This window comes from Silene latifolia, chromosome 9 (genome assembly GCF_048544455.1).
Source record: "Silene latifolia isolate original U9 population chromosome 9, ASM4854445v1, whole genome shotgun sequence".
NCBI lineage: Eukaryota > Viridiplantae > Streptophyta > Magnoliopsida > Caryophyllales > Caryophyllaceae > Silene > Silene latifolia.
Window position 1 is genome coordinate 98,697,387 of NC_133534.1, and position 21,456 is coordinate 98,718,842.

Here is a 21,456-nt window from a genome sequence, read left to right on the forward strand (position 1 = left end):
GTTTGAGTCGGGATTGTTTGAGTTGTTTAAGGATTGATTCGGATATTTCTAAATCGTATAATTCGTTTAATCTTTATTTATTATATTAGTTATTTAATTTAAATCCCGAGTCATTTAAATAAATTATTCCCGAGTCGGTTAAATAATTCAAGTCGGGTTTGTTAAAAGTGGAAAGTTACTATATCGGGAAAGTTTCCATTTTGGGAGATTTCTATATTTAGTAGTTAGTAATTATAAATATTATAATTGTTTTAGGTGACGGATTCGTGAAGGATCGATAATCAAATTCATTGCTTTACTTTCTGGACTGCTTAACTGCTTAATTGGAATTGCTGGCACTTTGAGGTAGGGAAATACACTTGTCCTATTATCGTTGTTGTTGAATTGTGTTGACTTGATTTTTGGTTGTTGATTTAAGTACGATTTATATATACGGAAGGTGATTGACTGAATTGATCATATTGAGTATGATATCGCAACATCGGGTAACTGGCATGATTTTATGATTTATCAGTTCATTATATATATATATATATTGTGTTGCATTCATTTCTTTTGAGCATTCATATGCATTGGAGATGGAGGATGTTGTGGTGATGTGGTGCGGTGATGATGATGTTGTGATAAGGCCCGGGCGGCGTTCTGCAGACTTGCCCTGGTGTCCTCACCGGAATGCGCAGATCGGCTACGGTCGATATATATAGTCTACCGGGGATCGGTATGGCTGGGTTGTCCGGGTTATGAGATATGAGACATGAGTTGAGATGGAGATGGAGGTGACGGAGGAGCATGCATATCATATTTTATTGTTTCATTGTTTTCCCTACTCAACCTCGTGGTTGACCCTGTGTATTCGTGAACACCTGTGATGAACCGTTTTATGGGGAGCAGACTTGACAGGTTTAAGAGATAGGACGGGAGCTTGATGGGCGTGAGACACTGGATCAGACGACTTAGTAGCTAGATCATCATCTAGAAGACTTTCACTTTTATTTATGTCAGTTCTTGTAATTTGAGTTGAAAATAGGATTTGTAATAATTAAGTTAAAATATTATATAAAATGCCTTGGAGTTTAATTTGTTATTCACTACCTCGGGAAACCGAGATGGTAACAGTCCGTTTTATTAGGGAATGTCTTGACGAAGACTTCTTTTATAAACCGGGGTGTTACATCTACTCTAAGACTAAGGAGGAGCATGAGGAGCATCTGAGGATCGTGTTGCAAACTTTGAGGGATCATGAGTTGTATGCTAAGCTATCCAAGTGTGAGTTCTGGTTAGAGAAAGTTGCTTTTCTGGGGCATGTGATCTCTAAAGATGGGGTAGCTGTGGATCCGGCGAAGATTGAGGCAGTGACAAAGTGGGAAGCAGAAGAATGTTGCCGAGGTTAGGAGTTTCTTGGGTTTATTTGGATACTACGGACGGTTCGTGAAGGATTTCTCCAAGATAGCTAGACCTATGACAGCGTTGATGAGGAAAGAGAACAGGTTTCGTTGGGATGAGAGTTGTGAGACGGCGTTCCAAACATTAAAGGAGCGTTTGACCACGGCTCTAGTCTTAGCATTACTGAAGGGACCGAGAACTTTGAGGTTTATACGGATGCCTCAAAGAATGGGTTGGGATGTGTGTTGATGCAGAATGGTAAAGTGATTGCCTATGCTTCTAGGCAATTGAAGCCTTATGAGGAGAACTACCCTACTCATGATCCGGAGTTGGGTGCGGTGGTGTTTACTCTCAAGATTTGGAGACATTACCTTTATGGAGCAATCTTTAAGGTATTTTTCTGATCACAAGAGTCTCAAGTACATGTTCACGCAGAAGGAGTTGAACATGAGACAGAGGAGGTGGATGGAGCTGATTGGCGATTATGACATGGAAATCATCTACCATGAAGGGAAGGCCAATGTTGTTCTTTGATGCTTTGAGTAGGAAGAGTGTACATTCTCTCGTGTACGGCTCTATCCTTGATGAGGCCGAGGGATGAGGTAGCGAGTTTTGGGATACATATGATGCAGAAAGGAGATGACATGGGTGATATGACAAGACATCTTGAGTTTTATGACGATATTCGAGGTAAGCGAGGCTTTGGATCCTAAGATAGTGGAGTGGAGAGTGGAGTAGAGAAAGGGACAAAGTGTCCGGTTTTCTATTCATAGAGATGGTAGTTTGAGGTTTGATGGTAGGTGGTGTGTTCCTAATGATGAGGAATTGAAAAAGACTATCATGACAGAGGCGCATTGCACACCATATTGATTCATCCGGTGGAGACAAGCTATACAAGGATTTGAAGAAAACGTTTTGGTGGCCTGGGATGAAGAAAGAGACAGTGAGTTTGTATCCCGTTGTTTGACATGCCGAGAGTTAAAGGGGAACAATGACGACCACAAGGTAAGATTCGGTCTTTAGAGGTACCTGAGTGGAAGTGGGAATCCATTTCCATGGATTTCATTGTGGGTTTGCCAAAGAGTCAACAAGGTAACAACATGATTTGGGTAATAGTGGATCGTCGACCAAGTCACTCACTTTGTTCCAATGAAAGATACATGGACTAAGGCACAATTGGCTATGGCTTATCGAAAGAACGTGCTTAAGTTACATGGAGTCCCTAAGGACATAGTGTCCGACAGAGATGCGAGGTTTATATCGAGGTTTTGGAAGGAGTTGCAGGAATCGTTGGGAACAACTTTGAAGATGAGTCTGACATTTCATCCTGCGACGAGACGGGGATCGAGAGAACAATCAAGACTCTTGAGGATATGTTGCGAGCTTGTGTGATGGATTTTGGTGGTAGCTGGGAGCAGAGGTTGGACTTGATAGAATTTTCTTACAATAATGACTATCACACCAAAGTATAGGTATGGCACCGTTTGAGGCTTTGTATGGGAGGAGATGTAGGAGTCCAATCTGTTGGGACGATAGTGCTGAGGCAGTGGTTTTGGGACCAGAGATGGTGCATGAGATGGTGGAACAGATTAAGATGATCAGGGAACGGATGAGAGCAGCTCAGGATCGACAAAAGAGTTATGCAGATCTACATCGCCGGGATATAGAGTTTCAGGTTGGGGATAAGGTTCTTCTGAAAGTGTCTCCTATGCGTGGGGTTATGAGATTTGGGAAGAAAGGCAAGCTAAGTCAGAAGTTTATCGGTCCTTATGAGATCTTAGAGCGAGTTGGAGAGGTTGCTTATCGTCTGGCTTTACCTGCTGCGTTAGAGAGAGTACATAATGTGTTTCACGTATCGCAGCTGCGGAAGTATGTGAGTGACCCGTCACATGTGTTAGAGGCAGAGAGCTTAGAGCTAGATGAGTCCTTATCATATCTTGAGGTGCCTAAGCAGATTCTAGACCGAAAGGTTAGAAAGACTAGGAGTGGTGAGACAGTTTTGCTTAAGATCCTTTGGTCTAACCACGAGACCGAGAAAGCTACATGGGAGCCAGAGGAGGCTATGAAAGAGCGTTACCCTTTCCTTTTTGATCAGGTATGTATGGTTACGGGGACGTAACCTTGTTTCTTTTAGGGGGGTAGGAGATGATCGCGAACAGTTTTTAAGAGTTTCATACCCCTTTTATATGCTTGTGTCGGTATGTTTGTCGGGATGAGTTGGGTTAGTAACATGTTTTATGTTGAATTTTGTTGTGGTTGTTGAGTCGGGAATGTTATGGGAGTACCTTTGTTTTTTAGTGGTTTGAACTTCGGGGACGAAGTTCCTTTTAAGGAGGGAAGACTGTAATACTCCGTATTTGTAAGTCTTGGGGTACTCTATCGAGTAAGGGTAAGTTGCGTTTTAGAAAAGTTTCTGACCTGTTGGGTACTCGATCGAGTAGCTGGGGCACTCGATCGAGTAAGGGGGTACTCGATCGAGTACCTTGGGTACTCGATCGAGTAGCCGGTTTTACGGGGAGTTTTCTCGGGTTTTGTTAATTATGCGATTAAGGTATTTAAGCTTCGTCGTCATTATTCTAAATCACTTTTACAAAACCTAAATTACTGTTTAATAGAGAAAGCAAACAAGTTCATCTTCTTAATCGCATTCTTAGCAATTCCCGGAGTTCAGACGGTCAGTTCTTGTCGTTGATTATACCGTTGAGTTCCTTGCGTCGAGGGTAAGATCTATGTACCCTTTTTATTGTCTTTCCTTTGAATTGGTTAAACCCTAATTTAGAGATTGGGGGTTTTATGTGTAGTATGTGATTTGGTAGCCTCTATGTGTTGTATGATAGGAGGAGGGTTCATAGAAGAGGCTTTTTGATTCAAAGAAGAGAGACCGTCGATTGTGTGCATACAGGTAGGATTTCTACTCGGTATTAGTCCCATAATGGGATATTGGTTGATGTATTGTATTTGGTTGTTTGATATAATAATTGTATTGTGATTGTAGTTGTGATCGTTGTTGATGGTTCGCGAGGCGTGGCCTCTACCGAGTGGGGTCACTTGCGGGAGTGGCTTCACGCCCTAGTTTCGCCTTATGTGGAACCCGCCACGGAAGGGATGTGCACATTAATGGACGGGGTTATCGCTCACTATGTGGAGCGGGGATTTTGGTAGGTGCAGTGCGGTCCCCCATCTGGCGGTGGTCCAGTGGACGATCAGTATTGAGATGATGGGAATTGGTTGGTTGTGTGTGTGTGTGTGTGAGTTAAGTCATGTCTGTTTATCTTATCGTTGTTGTTTATATTGATTGTGTGATTAGTACGGCCGGTGTTGTTTTGTAAACTGCGGTGATCCATTCGGGGATGGTGAGCGAGATATTGAGCGAGTATTGAGATCGATTCACGGGATAGCCGGGATGCCACGACAGGATGATAGGAGTCTTCCATTTGTAGCTTATTAGTTATTTACATTTCGATTAGAACGATCGGTTTGAGATCATGTATCGTACTTTTGGTTTGGTTTTGAGGATTGTAACTATTCGCTAATTATTTATAATAAACGTTGTTTCTTCATTGTTGTTTGATTATCATTGCCTCGGGTAACCGAGATGGTAATGTCTTCATACCTGAGTGGTCCTGGTAAGGCACTTGGAGTATGGGGGTGTTACAGGTTCTCCTGACCATAGACCATAGGCTCACTAGACGGTCGCAAGGTTCCTTTGATACCACTTGTAACACCCCGGTCTAAACCTAGGGTCCAAAGCGGTCAGTTACGGTAGCTTGTCAGGCTATGTACATGGCTCACAGATCAACACGGATCTTTTCCAGCGCATTTTGCCCTCACTAATGCGCATCCCGTGAACCTTCCCAATAGTTCACCTATTCTAAGACTACTCAAGCTAAGCACTAAACACGCTTAATTGTGGAGTTCTTTCGTATAGATAACCAGAAAAAAAAAAGTACACTTTGTTGATATGAGTACTACTTTTAATCCCTTTTAAGTACTAGTCAGATTTTAAGCCAATCAATGGACCACGTCCGCATTGCGCCTGGCAGCATCTGACCACAGCCGAGCCAAACCCAGAATCCTCCCCTGATAGGTTGGTGACTCGGGTACTCCAGACCACAGACTAACCAGACGGTCACAAGGTTGCTCTGATACCACTTGTGATACCACTTGTGATACCACTTGTAACACCCTAACCCAAATCTAGGGTCGGGAGCAGCCAATCACGGTTGCTTGTCAGACTGTGAAATGGCCCACAGATCAGCACGGGTCTTTTTTCAATGCATTTTATCCCTAGTCATGCATATCCGGGGAGCCTTCCTAGGAGGTCACCCATCCTAAGACTCCTCAGGCAAGCATGCTTAACTATGAAGTTCTTTCGCATGGATAAACAAGAAAGAAAGTGCACTTCATTGATATGAGTAGTACTTTCTATCACTTTAAGTACTAGTAGATTTTAAGCTTATCAATGAATCTATTCAAGGAGGTACCCCACCCGAATAACGTCTTCGGTTCAGTGCAGTACTACTTCATTTTTATACTTTATAAAGAACCAGCTTGAATCGCAAATTCACCAACCCAATTAACCCTGGATGGCAATCCATTTAACTACGGCCCCTATTCTCTTGGACTTTATTTTTTTGAACTTTTGTGTACTTGATCTCAACCTTTCTTAAGTGAGCTTGTGAAATCCGAACTGAAATTAGATTTTGACTTCTCTTAACTTATAGGACCTAAAGTCGACTAAACTTAAAATTAAGAATGTCAATACTTTCTCTTATTCGCTCATTTCTTCACTCTTTCCATTATGCACGAGAAATAAGAAATGATTTCGAAACACACAAAACACTCGACCCCACCCTATCCCACATGTAATTTAATTGAATTTGAACCACACAAAACGGTCGAAAAAAAGGAAAGAGGGAAGAATAATTAATACAACGCGAGCTACGCCTCTACCATAGATAATAAGAAAAAATAAGAGGGATTTTTGGGACTTCTGCCCATACCCACCATCCTGATAATTTTTCGGCCACTCGGATGCATTTCTTCACTGTTTGATTGCTTGAGAAACAAAAAGGTTTGGAATAGTTTAACGGACGAAGCTGTTTCAAATAAACGACCAATTGACGAATGTGAAAGCGAGGCAATGGACAGTAGTCTCGTTAGCAGCAAAGACTTTCCATGCAATGGCCTGCTCAAACGAAGCATGACGCCCCATCGTTGACATGCACATCCCAGTAGGCAAGTAGGCAAACCCCTGGAAACAAAGTTATTATTACGCTCACTCTACTAGCGGAACTAAAAAACATCAAGGAATGAGGGATATTTTATAAGATTCATTTCCTATTGTATTTCCAGAAAAAGTTAAACTTGGTGCAGCTACCCTTAACAGGTAAGTCTATTACCTGCTGCATTATTTTAGGAAACTCAGCGCACAATGATTTCTGCCCTGATTCATCAAGTATTTTATCTAAGCGCACATCTTGTAGAGCTACTAAAGTCGTTTCCAACATATCAAGCCCTGTTTGGTTCGCAAAGATGAGAACGGGAAGAGACTGCGTGGAAAAATGAACTTGTCAAGGCATATCATAAGTTTGGCTTTCGCCAATGTACCATATCCATAACCAGCATACAAGGAGAGAGAGGGGGGCATGCAAATGACCCAAAAGAACCACTCTAAGTAACGAAACCAAATTGACCCAGCCATAAAATGATCCGATCAGAAATTAATTTTTATATTAAAGGAGAAACATTAGAAATTGTGCCAGATGGAGAACACACTTAAAGACAACAAATGTACAAGATCCATTTATTAAAATAAGGAAAATGATAAATACAACCCAAGGGATTGTATATAAGAAACTAAAAAAAGAAATAAATACTTAATTCATGTGTAATTTATTCCCTAATTTCTAAATTAATACCAAATTTGGAAGGGTATTAAATGCTTAAATACAACCCAATCTCATTTCCCTTAAAATAAAACCTCAAAAACAATTAATTCTCTCAAACTGAACACGTCAAAAATCATCCCCACTAAACTAATAGAATAAGAAAACTCTAATATTTTCCCGCCTAAATGAATATTTCATATTTGGGCTTCGTTATATTCTATTTACAGTTGGGCCAAACTGCTTAATTCCATATAATTCTATTTCATTTACACATTTATATACCTACAACTGGGCCAATAATTTATTACATACAATAACTAACCTACTACAAGATAAGAGCATTCATATTCTTTTTACTTCTAAAACGACAAAATTGCCAATAAGGAGTACAAGATAACCTACTACAAGATAAGTGTATATTTTTCTCACATTTTAATTTAATATCTATTTCTACTCTATACAACACGAGCATTTAAATTTTGGTTAATTTTTTACTTTTTTTTATTTAATATATACATAAGTATATTTATTACAACACATATATACACAAAAAATAGTTTCAGCAATTTCATATAGAGTAGTAGTGTTGAACCTTCTTTTTTTCTATCTCTTAATATAAAACATTACTAATATTAAGTTTTATTCTATACTAAAATTTCAAATGGAGTTAAAATAAGTTAAATATAATTAAATAATTGTTAAATTCTCTAATGTCCCTATCTAAAAAACCGCGTGTGCGCGGGATTTATACTAGTTTTAGTATTAAATAGGAGTAAGAAACTAAAAATGCTGATGTGGCAGAAGGAAAACACAAGTACATTAGCCAACAAAAATACAAAATACATTTTTTAAATAAAACGTCAAAAACAATTAATTCTCATAAACTACCCACATCTCATAGATAAGTCACCTAAGTTCCCACGCACCTTTCGTCTCCAGTGTTTTTTTGATACATGAGGGACATGGGTATAAGTTCAAAACGCAAGTTGAAGTCACTCTTGTCTTTCGGATTCGTTCACTTGATTTAAAAGCTCAATATTTCCGAAAATATAGCTATTTTTGGTATGATTTTTGTTGGAGATGAAAGTATATGATGTTAGCTTTCAAACAAATAGGCATCAGAGCTATGCTTTAATTTGTTTCTTAACAAATTAATCTTGGGAATAACGAAATCATGTCTCGAAGGAAGATCAATCGTGCCTTGAAAAAATTAGAGGAATTTCAGCTTTCCTTATTATTCACGGGGTTAGCACAAAGGCTTGATCATACTTCCAACAATTTAAACAATCTTGAACGTGGACTTGCTCAATCGTATGAAATAAAGAACCCAAAGGTAAAGAGTGAACCAGATCCAAAGTTATTTGAACTAGCCAACGGAGGAGAGTTCGTGGAGGCCCATATTATTGAACCGTTAAGTGAAGATGAGCAACAAGAAGACCTAGTTTGCAACTTACATGCTTATCCGATTAACTTCGATGTTGCTATTAAAGATGACGGTATTAAGGAGGACTTTGTTGATAATCTGATGGTGAGTGATCACGAAGAAATTCCAGATCTGTCCCATGGTGAAAAAGACGATCCTATTATGCTACCAATCTTAGGTGAGGGTAATATTTGCTCGGATTTCAATATTAACAAAATTTACCATTCACCACTTGATATATCAATTGATAAGAAACTATATGGTGAAGAATATCAATGCTATTTCTTCGTATGATCGATTTCTGGGGTTGTTCACGGTGGTTTTACTACTTCAATCAAGTATTATGTCGATTTTGCTACACTTGTGCAAGGAGGGCGGCGGGGTGGAAGGCACAAGAAAAGGTGGTTAAAGAAACGTAAAGACCGCAAGAAAATTGCTGCTTTGGAGGAGTTCGAAGGAATTATACACGGGCCACGGCACCACAATTTCTAGAATGGTGAAGTTTGTATGGTTCGTTTTTTATCCGGGTGACAGCGCATATCTTCGAAATTTGAGGACAAATTCTTAAAAAGAAGGGGAGAATGATGCGGGAGCATTAGAGGATAATGAAAGCGAAGCATCAATTAGCAAAAATTGGCTCAAAAATAGCAGGTATGGTAACATGACAACACATCGACGAGGGAAGAGCTGGAGACACGGTTTCCTAAACCGTGTAGGACTTAGTATATCAGTTTATTATTTTCTCGAATAAGATTAGGAAAATTAGCTTATCCTAGTCAAGTTAGGAAACTTGTTATTTCCTAATTCTAGTTAAATTATTATTAGTTTAATTTCAGTTTAATATTCCTATTCCTAGTTAGTTTAGGAAAGAGTTAGATAACTTTTTAGACAAGTTAAGGAATTAGATCTGGAGTGAGATTGTGACATCGGGTAGGATTATAAATAAGGCCGATTTATGACCTTATTTTTCAGATTATGAGTTTTAATAAAAGTTTACATATTGTGAGCTATCAAATTAATCTTGCGAGGTTAGTTTTTATTTCTTGTATAAGTTCAAGTGATACATGAGGGACATGGGTCTAAGTTCAAAACGCAAGTTCAAGTCACTCTTGTCTTTCAGATTCGTTCACTTGATTTCAAAGATCAATATCTCCGAAAATATAGCTATTTTTGGTGTGATTTTTGTTGGAGATGAAAGTACATGATGTTAGGTTTCCAACAAGTGGTCATACGCCTTATTTGGTAAGTAACGAAGGAGATATGATCGTTTTAAGTTGAGCTGTCAAACTTCTACGCGTACGCGGGTGACGAACTCACTTTAAGTTTACTTCCCTAAATCGAGTCTTATTATTAGTTTCCTTAGTTTATTTTGCCTAATAAATTTAAGGGATATTCTACATGGTACACCTCAATTTTTCGACTTTCTACATGATACCCCTACACTTTTTAAAACATAAATGGTACCCCCAATTATTGTCATTATCACTAAGTGTACCCCTAAACTTTATTTTCCGTCAATTAAACTCAGTTTTAGGCGTTAGGTAATGACTTGGACGCGTAACCAAACTTGTCATTTATTATCCCGTGACATAAGGACTCTATTAGGCTTAATATCCATCTCGATCCTAATATTTATTGACATATATATGGGCTAAAAAAAATTGACCGAAAATTAATTGATTCATTGCCAAATTATCACTTCCAAAGATGGATATTGAGCCTAATAGAGTCATTATGTCATGGGATGATGAATGACAAGCTTGGTTACCCGTCCAAGTAATCACTCAACGCCTAAAACTGTGTTTAATTGACGCAAAATAAAGTTTAGGGATACACTTAGTGATAATGATAACAATTAGGGGTACCATATATGTTTTGAAAAGTGTAGGGATACCATGTAGAAAGTCGAAAAATTGAGGGGTACCATGTAGAATATCCCTAAATTTAAAGTAGTGTTGTTTATTTCCTTGTTGTTTCTTTCCTAATTTTAGCAAGTTGTAATAAGACAATTTTGCCAATTTTCTAAGGGTTGAGTTTAGGAAGTTGTTTTTAGGCAGTTTTAGGAGTCCTCTTAGTCGGCCTACTCTACTATAAATAGAGGGCTTTATATTCAGTTTTATTCATTGAATTCGAGAGTTTATTTCAAGTTTTTACTTTGTGTTTTATAGCTTGCGAGTTATAAGATTTAGGATTAATTGATAGGAATACTATGAGCTATTGGTGGTGGGCTGCTCAAAATACTCCAAAGTCTATATTAACCATCAATAAAACCAACTAGTGCCCCCCTCCACTTTGAATAGAATTGGTGTTTTGTTAACTCATTGTAGCAGGTAATTTTGTCGGTACCCCACATTTTCCCCTTTATTGATCTTCATCTTCTTCCTTTACCCCTTTTTCTTTCTTCTCCCTTCTTCGTCTTCCAATCTTCTCCATTCTTCATTTCTACTAAGAAAAAGAGATAACAAAGCATAATAATATGAATTCAATTTCCTTTTTCCCAGTCTAATGCATTGTTTCTCAAGAGCATCCACAAACACCATCTCCCATATAATAAACCGTAAAAAAAGTCTCCATGGGAGCTAATTTATCAACAACATGAACACCCCGAAACCCTAGCTAACAACCAAAACCCACCTCCATCAACCTGAACCATGTCTTCAATTTCCCCCAATTCCCAAAACCCATATCCGAAAACCTAAAAATTCAAAACCCAGATCACAAAAACCTAGATAATCAAATTCCAGAAATATCCGACCAACCCACAAACCCAAATGAAAAGGGTCAAAATCAAATCCTAAAATGAAGAAGAAGAAGAAGTAAAAATTGTAAATTTGTAAAATTGTAAATTTGTAAATTTGTTTGGCTTGATTTAGAAGAAGAAGAAGAAGAAGTCCAGAAATATCCGACCAACCCAAATGAAAAGGGTCAAAATTTGTTTGGCAGAAGAAATTGCAGAGATTGGAGATTGTATATGGTGTTGTGTGTTGTAGAAGAGTGAGGATCATCAATGGTCTTATGCAGTATGAATTATGCAGTACTCAGTATTCAATTTTTCATGATCTTCATATTTTGCGTGACATTTATGTACAAAAAAAAAGGGGTTAAAGAAGGGTAGAAATTTATTCACCTGTTTAGTAGGTAATCGGTCACATTGTAGCAGGTAATCGGTCACATTGTAATAAATAAAAGCAGAAGGGGGAACTAGGTTATATTGGTAGTTAAAATAGACTTTGGAGTATTTTAAGCAGTACACTCATAGTTTAGAGTATTCCTATCAATTAATCCTAAGATTTATTATTTCGTTCTTGCGAGGGTGAGATAATACACATTCATCCTTGCGAGATTGAGTGCCATTCGTGTTCGGTTTCGAGTTCCTTGCGAGGGAGGAGAGTTGTTCACGTCATATCCTAGTAAAAGTTCAGGGGTCTTCCGAGATTGTTACAACTAATTCATATCCCTCCCTTTATTTTTCGTGCATATTTCATACAAAAAACACCAAAAACACATTAATTCCGCTGCGTATTTCATTCATCTAAAACTAACAATAAAAATTGTACTAGTTTTACATCAATTTGGTAAAACTCGTGGTTATTTTACATCAGTTTTACCCAACCCCATAACTCCGTTTCTCTTACGTCTTTCTCTTCCCCAAACTACATCTAACATTTTTGCAACCTGAATCCCGACGATACTCCACAACTACTTTTTGTTGGGAAAAATTAGCGCTCACACAAAAGCAGGAAAAATAAATGTAAGAACACGATTTTTATAGTGGTTCGGCAAATTCCTACGTCCACTATCTCAACCATCATATATTATCATCTCACAAATACAAGTTTATGGACAACTTGACAAACTTTCATACAATAAACCAACCTAAGACCCCGAGCACACATCTCACTCAAAGGGTCATGGATAAATTCTCATACAACACTCTTTTTCCGGTAACTATCACATATCACTGCGGTGGAGAGACCTCAGACTATGTCATTGTTATTGTTGAAGCTACATCTCAAACACACTTTACAACACATCAAATTTCGTTATATAGGAAACTCACCATAATGAACCTAATAACATAAACATGTTACATCTAATGCATTTTTTTTTTGTACATGTATGTTTCTAATTAATCTATAACATACATGTATCTCTTACATTAACACGCGTTCATTTATTAACGTATCAAATAAAATTCATCTTCCGTCTTCATAAATTAACATGGGAATTAAATTCGATCATATTTGAACATTTATCTACTAAAAAAATTTAGTACAAAAAAAAAACTGTGCAAAGAAGGGTAATAGGAGTATCTGATTTTGTAGTTAATTTAGAGCATTAGCAATAGTAGTTCTTATTCTTAAGATTATCACCAAGAACTTTATTTAAAGAGTTGATCTACTAAATCATAAAGTTGGTTCTTAATTTTAAGAATTGAGTTCTAATATAAGAACTAGGTTTATAAGCATATGAAAATGTGATGACCAATGACCATGACATAGAAAATGTGAAGTGTCTTTAAACTTTGTCTATTTCTTAAATATTGGAAATAGACAAATATGATATGGCATGAGAAGAACTTTATATAGAGTGCTTCAATTGCTATTGCTCTTAGTGTGTACATAAATTTTCTATAATTTGTAATGTCAATTATCTATCATCGTTTATTGTATTTATACATTATTCAATAGTCTCTCTTAAGACAGTTGTAAGCGTGAAACGGACCCAAAAACATATTTATAGCACTAATTAATGCTCGCTCGTCATTGACCGGGTATATGGGTTACCATAGATCCGCTTCACTCTTACAAACGTCTCAAAACAAGAATTGTACTCTCTCTGTCTTAGTCATTCCAGTCATTTATTGTCCTTTTCCATTTTGGGGTGTCCCAATAAATTGTTGTCCTTTTTATTTTAAGAATGAATTTGATGAACAATTTGATCATTCACACTCAATTTATTCCACTTGTCATTTAGTACTTGGCCTCCTCCTCTTTCCTTGGTCTTTGTGCCAAAACCAAAGGACAACAAATGAACGGGACGGAGGGAGTATATATTTGTAGTTGAAATCTCATGTCAAATCATATAATGAATTTATAGTTAATATATTTTATATTTTCACTTATGTTATTAAACTTTATAAGCAGATCAAACACCTATAACATTCAAACATGTTACATTCTAAATACCAATTTTATAAGTAAAGCCTTGCAATTGCACTGATTAAACCCTAGTAACTACTTTGACACAGGACCTTTTTAACAGCCATAACCCAAAACAACTGACCCTAAAATAACTTCAACAAACAATTTCTCTGTGTTCTAGGCATCATACCTTCAATGAGCAGCACAAAATGGCATCCTGGTGATGCCAGAGATGCTTCAGTACTGTGTCACCAACACTAGAAGACGTCCGAAGTAATTCTGCTCCCATATGGTAGCTATAGAGAAGAAATAAAATAATTAATATAAGCCATCAAGATTACATGGGCAACAGCTTCATGTCTTCCCACATTTACTAGGCCTACGTGCTAATGACATACCTATAGATAACGACCTACCTATAACTTTGACAAATCCAATGAGCCAGTGTAAGTGCCTCAGGAGAACCTGGAGATAATTTGGGCCCCACCTTAGGGGTTAACCCAGAAGGGCTTATAGCCATGGCAACCCTTTGAACAGAGTTTATCACACTGCGCACATATTGGCGAGCCATAGTTGCAACACTTTCCTGCAGGTTACTGTCAAATGGGAGCTGAAAGGCAATGGTCAGAACAGAACGAGTACTACATGAAGTTGTGGCATTAGAAGCTCCCTGGTTTGTTGATGGACCCACATCAAGACTTGAAGTCAAGTCAAGTGTCCGGTTTGTTGAATTATCCTAAGGCAGAGAGCCAGAGAGAGTAGTAATTAGTTCTTAATCAATAAAGAGCAACACCAGCTACATTCAATCATGGATAAGTGTATTTTCAAATCACTATTACTCAATCCAGCAATAAAAAAAAGAGCTACTCTGCTGATATTCCCTCCACTCCCATTTAAAATGTCCCACATTTGACTAGAGGCCATATCATCAAAAGCAGTAATTTAACTAACAGACTTACTGATTTTGAATCCAAGGGGATAATACGGAATCCAGAAGACAGTAAGGGAGCATCATCTGGAAACATTTCATCGATTGGTGCAAAAACAAGTTCCGAGCAAGCTCCAACTGCCTTCTCATCAATTCCACTACATACCTGCAACCAAAATAATTATTTCGATGCACTTAATATGAAAGGAGAAAAAGATGCTAAAACATCAAAAGAGCAGACAATGGGACAACATATTGGGAGCTCAAACACTAACGTGCGTACAACATAGGAATGAACACAGACAACCTGGGGATAAATTGAGAACAACGCAGACAAATATTGACAAAGACTACGTCTAATTTAAAACAAAAACTCCTTAAAAAGACAATCAATCTTTCAAAACCACAACTACTTGAGATTTTAGAACATACCTGTAAGAGATGAACGTCTCTAGACGTATAATCATTTTCTGGTGTAAGAGAATGGCCTTCCAGTCGTATCACCTCCAACATCTAGCATTGGCAGATATCAGTTAGACTCTCAGCTAGCTGGAAACAACATATTAGAACATAAGAGTAAAAAGTTTTTGTTATTTTGCAAATTCCTAATAAAAGTCATAACAGCGACATCATCAATGATTCAACATCCCTTCAAAAAATTTATGGTCAAACGTCAAATTTGAAGGTAACCAATTAATTCTCAGAATTCCAGACCTTAAAACTCCAAATTTGTCTATACTTGTGTCAACTAATGACATTATAATCCCTTGCAGAGCAATGTTCATAAGTAATGCTAATAGAACCATGTAATCAGAAATTCCGAGATAAATCATCAATGTAAAGACGCCAGATAAGCAGAACACCTAAACTTACTTCTTCTTGCTCAATAGTGTGACCCAGAGGCATGATTATTTGACTCCCGGAAAATCTCGTGGCCCTCATTCCCGGAAACGCATATGCATTTGCCTTCAAAGCTGCTCCAGAATACGCATCAACACTGAAATCAGCCCACTCAGAACGATGCTCCCTCAAGAACCGAACCAACACAGCAGGAGATACATTCTGCAGATGGAAATCCAACCACACCATGGAAAATTTAAAACATTGTGGAGGAGACCTTGAGAAGAATCATTTGCTAGAACTATAGATTTGTTGCTTAAATCTGGAAAATGACTTTCTTTCCTCAGTAGTTGAAAGACATGGTGAAGTAGCATAACGTAAAGATGATATTTGTATCCTAATCTTGATGTCCAATAAACTAACTTGGAAACATTCATTTTTTGTACGCTATTTGTGGTCACTATAGTTTACGATCCCACGTGTCCAGTAATATCTTATTATATTCCTTAATTTTTGCGCAAAATAAACTAGGAAGATTTTTTTGGACAAAGGATGTACAAATTAAAGTGATAAACTAGGACGGTAATTTGATTGACAAGAAAGTTCCATATACTTTCTTTTGTATTTGAAAATAACAACATTATCCCAATGCCTCGATGCAATGTTGTTAAAATCGCGATCCGGTTGAATTATCAATTCTTTTGTTCAAAAACACTATAGTGGCTTCTATAATTATATAATTAATACTTCATTTATGTTATTTTATAGTTAATTTACATATTTGTGAGATCGCTTCCATCAATCATGCCTAAACTAGTGAGAATCGTAGAATCGTACGATCCTACGATCCGATCCCACGATCCGATTCCACGGAACCCGAACGATTCAAAGTAGAATCTCGATCCTGACAACATTGCCTCAATGGCTCCGCAGGTTGTGGAGTAAGGGGGGTTGAATCTGCACAGCCTTATCCTTGTGTAAATAACACAAAGCGGTTGTTTCTGAATGACCCAATTGTATTTGTATATCAAGATTCCAAATTACTCCAATGACTGGAGTTAACTAAAGAAACTGAAGAGAGCAAGATGCAGATACCTGGAGTAGCATCGAAGCCTTTGCACATAGAACTCCACCAATCACTGGAAGTGAATTAGCACCATTTAAAGCAGCCATAAAAGTCTTGGCTGAATTACAGGCAATTATCACATCTTCAGCACCATCACAGTTCAGCAATGTCCAACCATCATCACTGAATCCATTGATTGCATCATTGAAACCTCTGAAGGTAACCGACAATCAACGGTCAAAATTATTTAAAGAAAGATTCAGCGTGGAAGGCAGTTTCCGTTTCAAATGGAGTCGAACACTAACTATCCTTTGGTTACAGATTATGGTGAAATAAATCAAAATAGCTCAATAAAATACCTTGGCTTCTTTCTATTTTGAGCTAGCAGCCATTTGGTGCACTTCTAACACAATATTCATAATGGGTCTTTCGGAAACAGCGTCTCTAGTTATTAATAAGAGTAAAATTCCATACGTGGCATGATGGACCCCATTACCCCTCCATCGGCAAGAGTCTTTAAGGCATTGGGTAATGTTTTGTTGTTTTAAGTGCATAAAGCCAATCCCAATACAATGTCCAAATGTCATCACGCTAAGAAACTTTCTGCTCTGTTCTGAACTGAACAGAAGAACAAAAATGAACTGAACTAAAGTGAACTAAAATCAAGTCCAAAAGAACCAGACCTAAAAATCGCAAAAGCCATCAGTGAAGCCAACAGGTAACCATACTCAGAAGTAGAGAAATACCTGCTAAGTCTCTGACTAAATGTGCGTAGAACTGCTGGCTGCCTACCTAGGCCATATACAACTTCCCCACTTGTTTCCTGTGCAATTTGTCGGATGTAGCGCAAAGCCTCCATAAAGAGAACATAATTAGCTATTTTTTCCTCGTAGCGCATCCTCTACGAGGAAGTAAGTACCTTTTGATGATTTACTAGATACATAAAGGGGCTAATTATTTTGGACTGTATCAAAAGAGAAATTGAGACAGTATAAATGGAACATAGGGACTATGTGTTTCACTAATAATAACAAAAAGGCATTAATACTTGAGTAAAAGATATACAGATGTGAACTTACTGCTATGGTCATCTTCTGGGCTACAACTTTTGACGATTGATATAATGGCCGAAGCACCTCTGGCACACTCCATGCCTGCATGAATCAACTCATAAGCTTCCTCGAAGTGAAAACACTTCAATAAGCCAAATGGAAAGTAACAAACCTCAAGGTTCAGGTGGTCAACTATATGGATAATTGAGCCACCACCTTCGCAGGGTCGAATGAGATAGCCACTTGGAAGCATTTCAGCTCGTATAAACTGGGGCGCAGGGGTGTTGGGCCCGGAACCAGACAAAGATCTCTCACAGACCTTAATGGGATGAATAAGAGAATCAAGAACAAGTGTATACTTCCAGTTAGTAAAGTAACAAAATATAAATTGAAGGCAATCACTACTAAAACACAGAAGTCTGCCACAAAGCCCCACCATTATACACTCACACAGGAAGCATAACTGTCCTAATCTATCATAAAAGATTCAACACAGTTATGATATACATAACAGGATATACCAGGAGTAGACATACCACTACACTCCCGTTCTCTAACGTGGTAGAATATCGCAGAGTCCAAAAATCTCGTGCAGGGGCCAATGTAGTAGGTGCATATATCTGGCAAGAATTGATTCAGTAACAAGACAAATGAGAAATTTACAAAAAAAAAAGAGCGCTGAAGCCCAAAAAAACAGAGGTACTCAGTACCTCACCTGTGTATAAATAAGTTCAATTGTTCCTCCACTTGCAACAGGAAACATAGTAAACACTTCAAGGCTTCGGCAGTCACGAAACCAAGAAGGGCGATCTTTAAGTATTTCTGCAATCTGTAATAGACAATGCACACTGCAATGACTATTCAATAAAACTCATTTTGTGCAGGCAGCACCTATTTTCAGAGACAAATTCTCAAATGAGACAATATCATATACTCCCTCCGTCCCGGTCATTTGGTTACCTATTCTATTTATGGGTGTCTCATACTCTCATTCATTTGTTTACCTTTCTATATTGGGAACATTTTTTAAGGGTAATTTGATCATCCACATAACCTATTTGTCCACTTTGTCACTCAATAACAACACCCACAAATGGTCCCCATCCCTCTCCCTGTTCTTTGTGCCAAAACCAAAGGTAAACAAATGACCGGGACGGAGGGAGTATGATCTATCACGAGACCAATTAACTTGAAAGTAAAGTAACCCTGTACATTTTAATAATTAACTCTTTTACGGGACACTGGCACATTTCACATTTTCGTTTTCTTAGTGACCAGTGTATCATCGATAGAGACCTTTTCTGTTTGATTCCTTGACAACTGTAAGTGACCATTTCGGTATCAATTGTGACATGGTCCCACAAAAAGTGGTCATCTCACAAAAGACTTACTGTTTCCACAAAGGCGTGATCGATGGGTAACCTTAGAGAAAGAACAAACAAGCTTGTTGATGAAATTACCTTCAAAGGCTCTAAACTAACTAAACCACAGGCTCGGGCTGCCACTCCGCTACATCTTTGTGAAATGGCAAAGATCCCAACCGAATCCGGACCAGGCTGTGAGTATCAGCATTTTACGAAAAAATTAAGATAAATCAGAAACTTGAAATGAAACCGCAACAACTGGCCAAGAACAAAAAATGGAACCTTCATCCCAGGCATCTGCACCCAATCAACAGCAGTTCCTGTGGCCTTTGAAATGAACTCTGCCAAGGTCTCCTCCGCAATAGACAGGAGGCTGTCAATAAGTTTAAGAAGAAAGAAGCTTCAAAAATGGTGGCACATATTTCTCTAACATTGCATATTTAACCAGAAGATGGAGGGAGACTCTGGTCATCCCCATAACCATAGATGCTTGATTTCAAGGAGGCACGATGTGTCAATTCAGATTTGGGACTTCAACAGATGGTGTGAACCTTAAGAAAACAATGCATACTAAACCTGCATGGCAGAAATGGTTTCAGAACTCATAAAACTTACCCAGCAGGGTTGTCGGAGACTTTACGAGAATGCTGAGAAGTGGTGACCACAGACTCACAGCTTCCATCAGTGGCCACAGTCGGTGCCTGGATATTCATAAAAGTAAAAGAAAAAAAATCCATCAACTATAAATGATAACACAGGTTTATTACAGTGTCCTACAATACCAAACTGCTCTAAAATAGATACTGTTTCTACTTGTCAACCCCATTTATGTTTTGTTGCCGCCATCATAGAAAATAATTTTCAGCATTCATTCATTAAAAACAAATTAAGTATGCACAGAATTCAAAGAACAAAATTCAAAATTTAATTCTGAAATAATAAAATTAAGTACCAAGTCAAACATTCAGCTAACTTAAAATTACTCGTATTAGACTTAAAAGAAACAAAGCGCAAATTCTTGTTTAAGACGAAATTGGCCCGTCTGAAGAAAGAGACATAAAAGAAAAAAGAAAAAGAAAAAGAAACATAAACATACAGTGTGAAGCTGGTGTCTCATAAAACCATTTTCATTAACCAAGAGAGACACCTGTTTTTGCAACCTATCATTCTCTTCCATCAACAGTTTATTCATAGCCGTCAACTTCCTATTCACCGTTTGCAACTGCGACGACTCTTTCCTCTGCTTCTCTCTACACCTTCTGTTTTGAAACCAGACTTTGATCTGCTTAGGCTCAATATTAGATAGAATTGGGCATTCACGGATCAATTGTTGTCGCCGTAACGAGCTTGGTTTTGGACACTCTGCGTACACCCTTTCCAACGCCTCCACCTGCTCCGTCGTGTACCTCACATACTTCCCTGCGTCCGCCACTCCGCCTCCTCCTCTTCCCCCGCTACTTCCGCTGCTGCTCTCCCTGTACTGCATCGCCATCATCGCCATCTCTCTCTCTCAATCTCCCCCCTTTACTATGAAAAAAGGGGGTGTTTTTTAGGAGCTAACAAATTTTGTTACTACTTTATTGTTTGAGGTAGGAAAATGTGTAGTACGTAATAATTCACAAGTACAAGAACAAAAACCAACGAGATCACGCAAAAAATCACTCGAATTCTTGCCAACAGAAACTTAAAAAGGACCCAACTTTTTTGTTTTATATAATTATAGGTTTTAATTATTAAATGTGTGTCCGTTTTTTGGAGGGGTGTAATTTAATGAAGAGAGAAGAGAGGTGGGAAAAGAGTGTTAATGGCGGTAGCTTCTAGAAGGACAGTCAAATGTGGAGAGAAAGAAAGATAAATTTAAGGGGAAAAGGGCCAAATAATAACAACAACAAAATGAGGAATTTCCATGGCTAATTTTTGTTTCAAGGTTTTTGGTGTGAGAATTTAGAGAGAGAAAGTGGAGGAACATGTTGAATAGAAAAGTGGGGGTTTAAAATAAGCAGAAAAAAAAAATAAAAAAAAATAAAGGAACAGTCAAGAGTCAAGTAGCGAGAGGAAGAGAGGAGGGAAAAAAACAATTAGGGTTCGCTTGGAATTGGAGTAATTATTAAAGGAGTAATAGAGGTTAAATGAACTAGAAAATGGAGGAAAGTGATGGAGGTTGGAGATACAAATAGAGGAAGATAGTGTAATAGTTTATCCATTAAGGAGGTAATAATTACCCACTTCCCCCTCAAGTAATGCATTACCTCCATATAGAAGTAATACCTCACCATCTCTTTCCACCCTCCACAACCACCACAAACCACCAATCTCCTTTCATTTCTTCATATTTTTGCCTCTATTACTCCCTTAATAATTACTC

At 38.0% G+C, this 21,456-nt stretch overlaps 1 protein-coding gene across 2 annotated transcripts; it reads right to left on the reverse strand.

Annotated features, from left to right (window-relative positions):
• Positions 1–6,220: 6,220 nt before the first annotated feature.
• LOC141599978 (homeobox-leucine zipper protein REVOLUTA-like) lies at positions 6,221–21,114 on the reverse strand. 2 transcript variants are annotated; one of them, XM_074420122.1, is made up of 17 exons: positions 20,188–21,114; positions 19,707–19,792; positions 19,374–19,464; positions 19,188–19,283; positions 18,443–18,556; positions 18,264–18,347; positions 17,900–18,046; positions 17,755–17,829; positions 17,422–17,528; positions 16,705–16,888; positions 15,643–15,831; positions 15,202–15,282; positions 14,801–14,935; positions 14,258–14,577; positions 14,032–14,137; positions 6,786–6,935; positions 6,221–6,637 (listed from the first exon to the last, which is right to left on the reverse strand). In XM_074420122.1, exons 1-17 carry the CDS (start codon positions 20,590–20,592, stop codon positions 6,488–6,490), a joined length of 2,520 nt encoding a protein of 839 aa, XP_074276223.1. In that variant the 5' UTR covers positions 20,593–21,114; the 3' UTR covers positions 6,221–6,487. The 2 variants fall into 2 exon arrangements, with proteins under 2 accessions (XP_074276223.1, XP_074276224.1); XM_074420123.1 differs by having other exon boundaries at positions 20,239–20,724.
• Between the last annotated feature and the right edge of the window lie 342 nt (positions 21,115–21,456).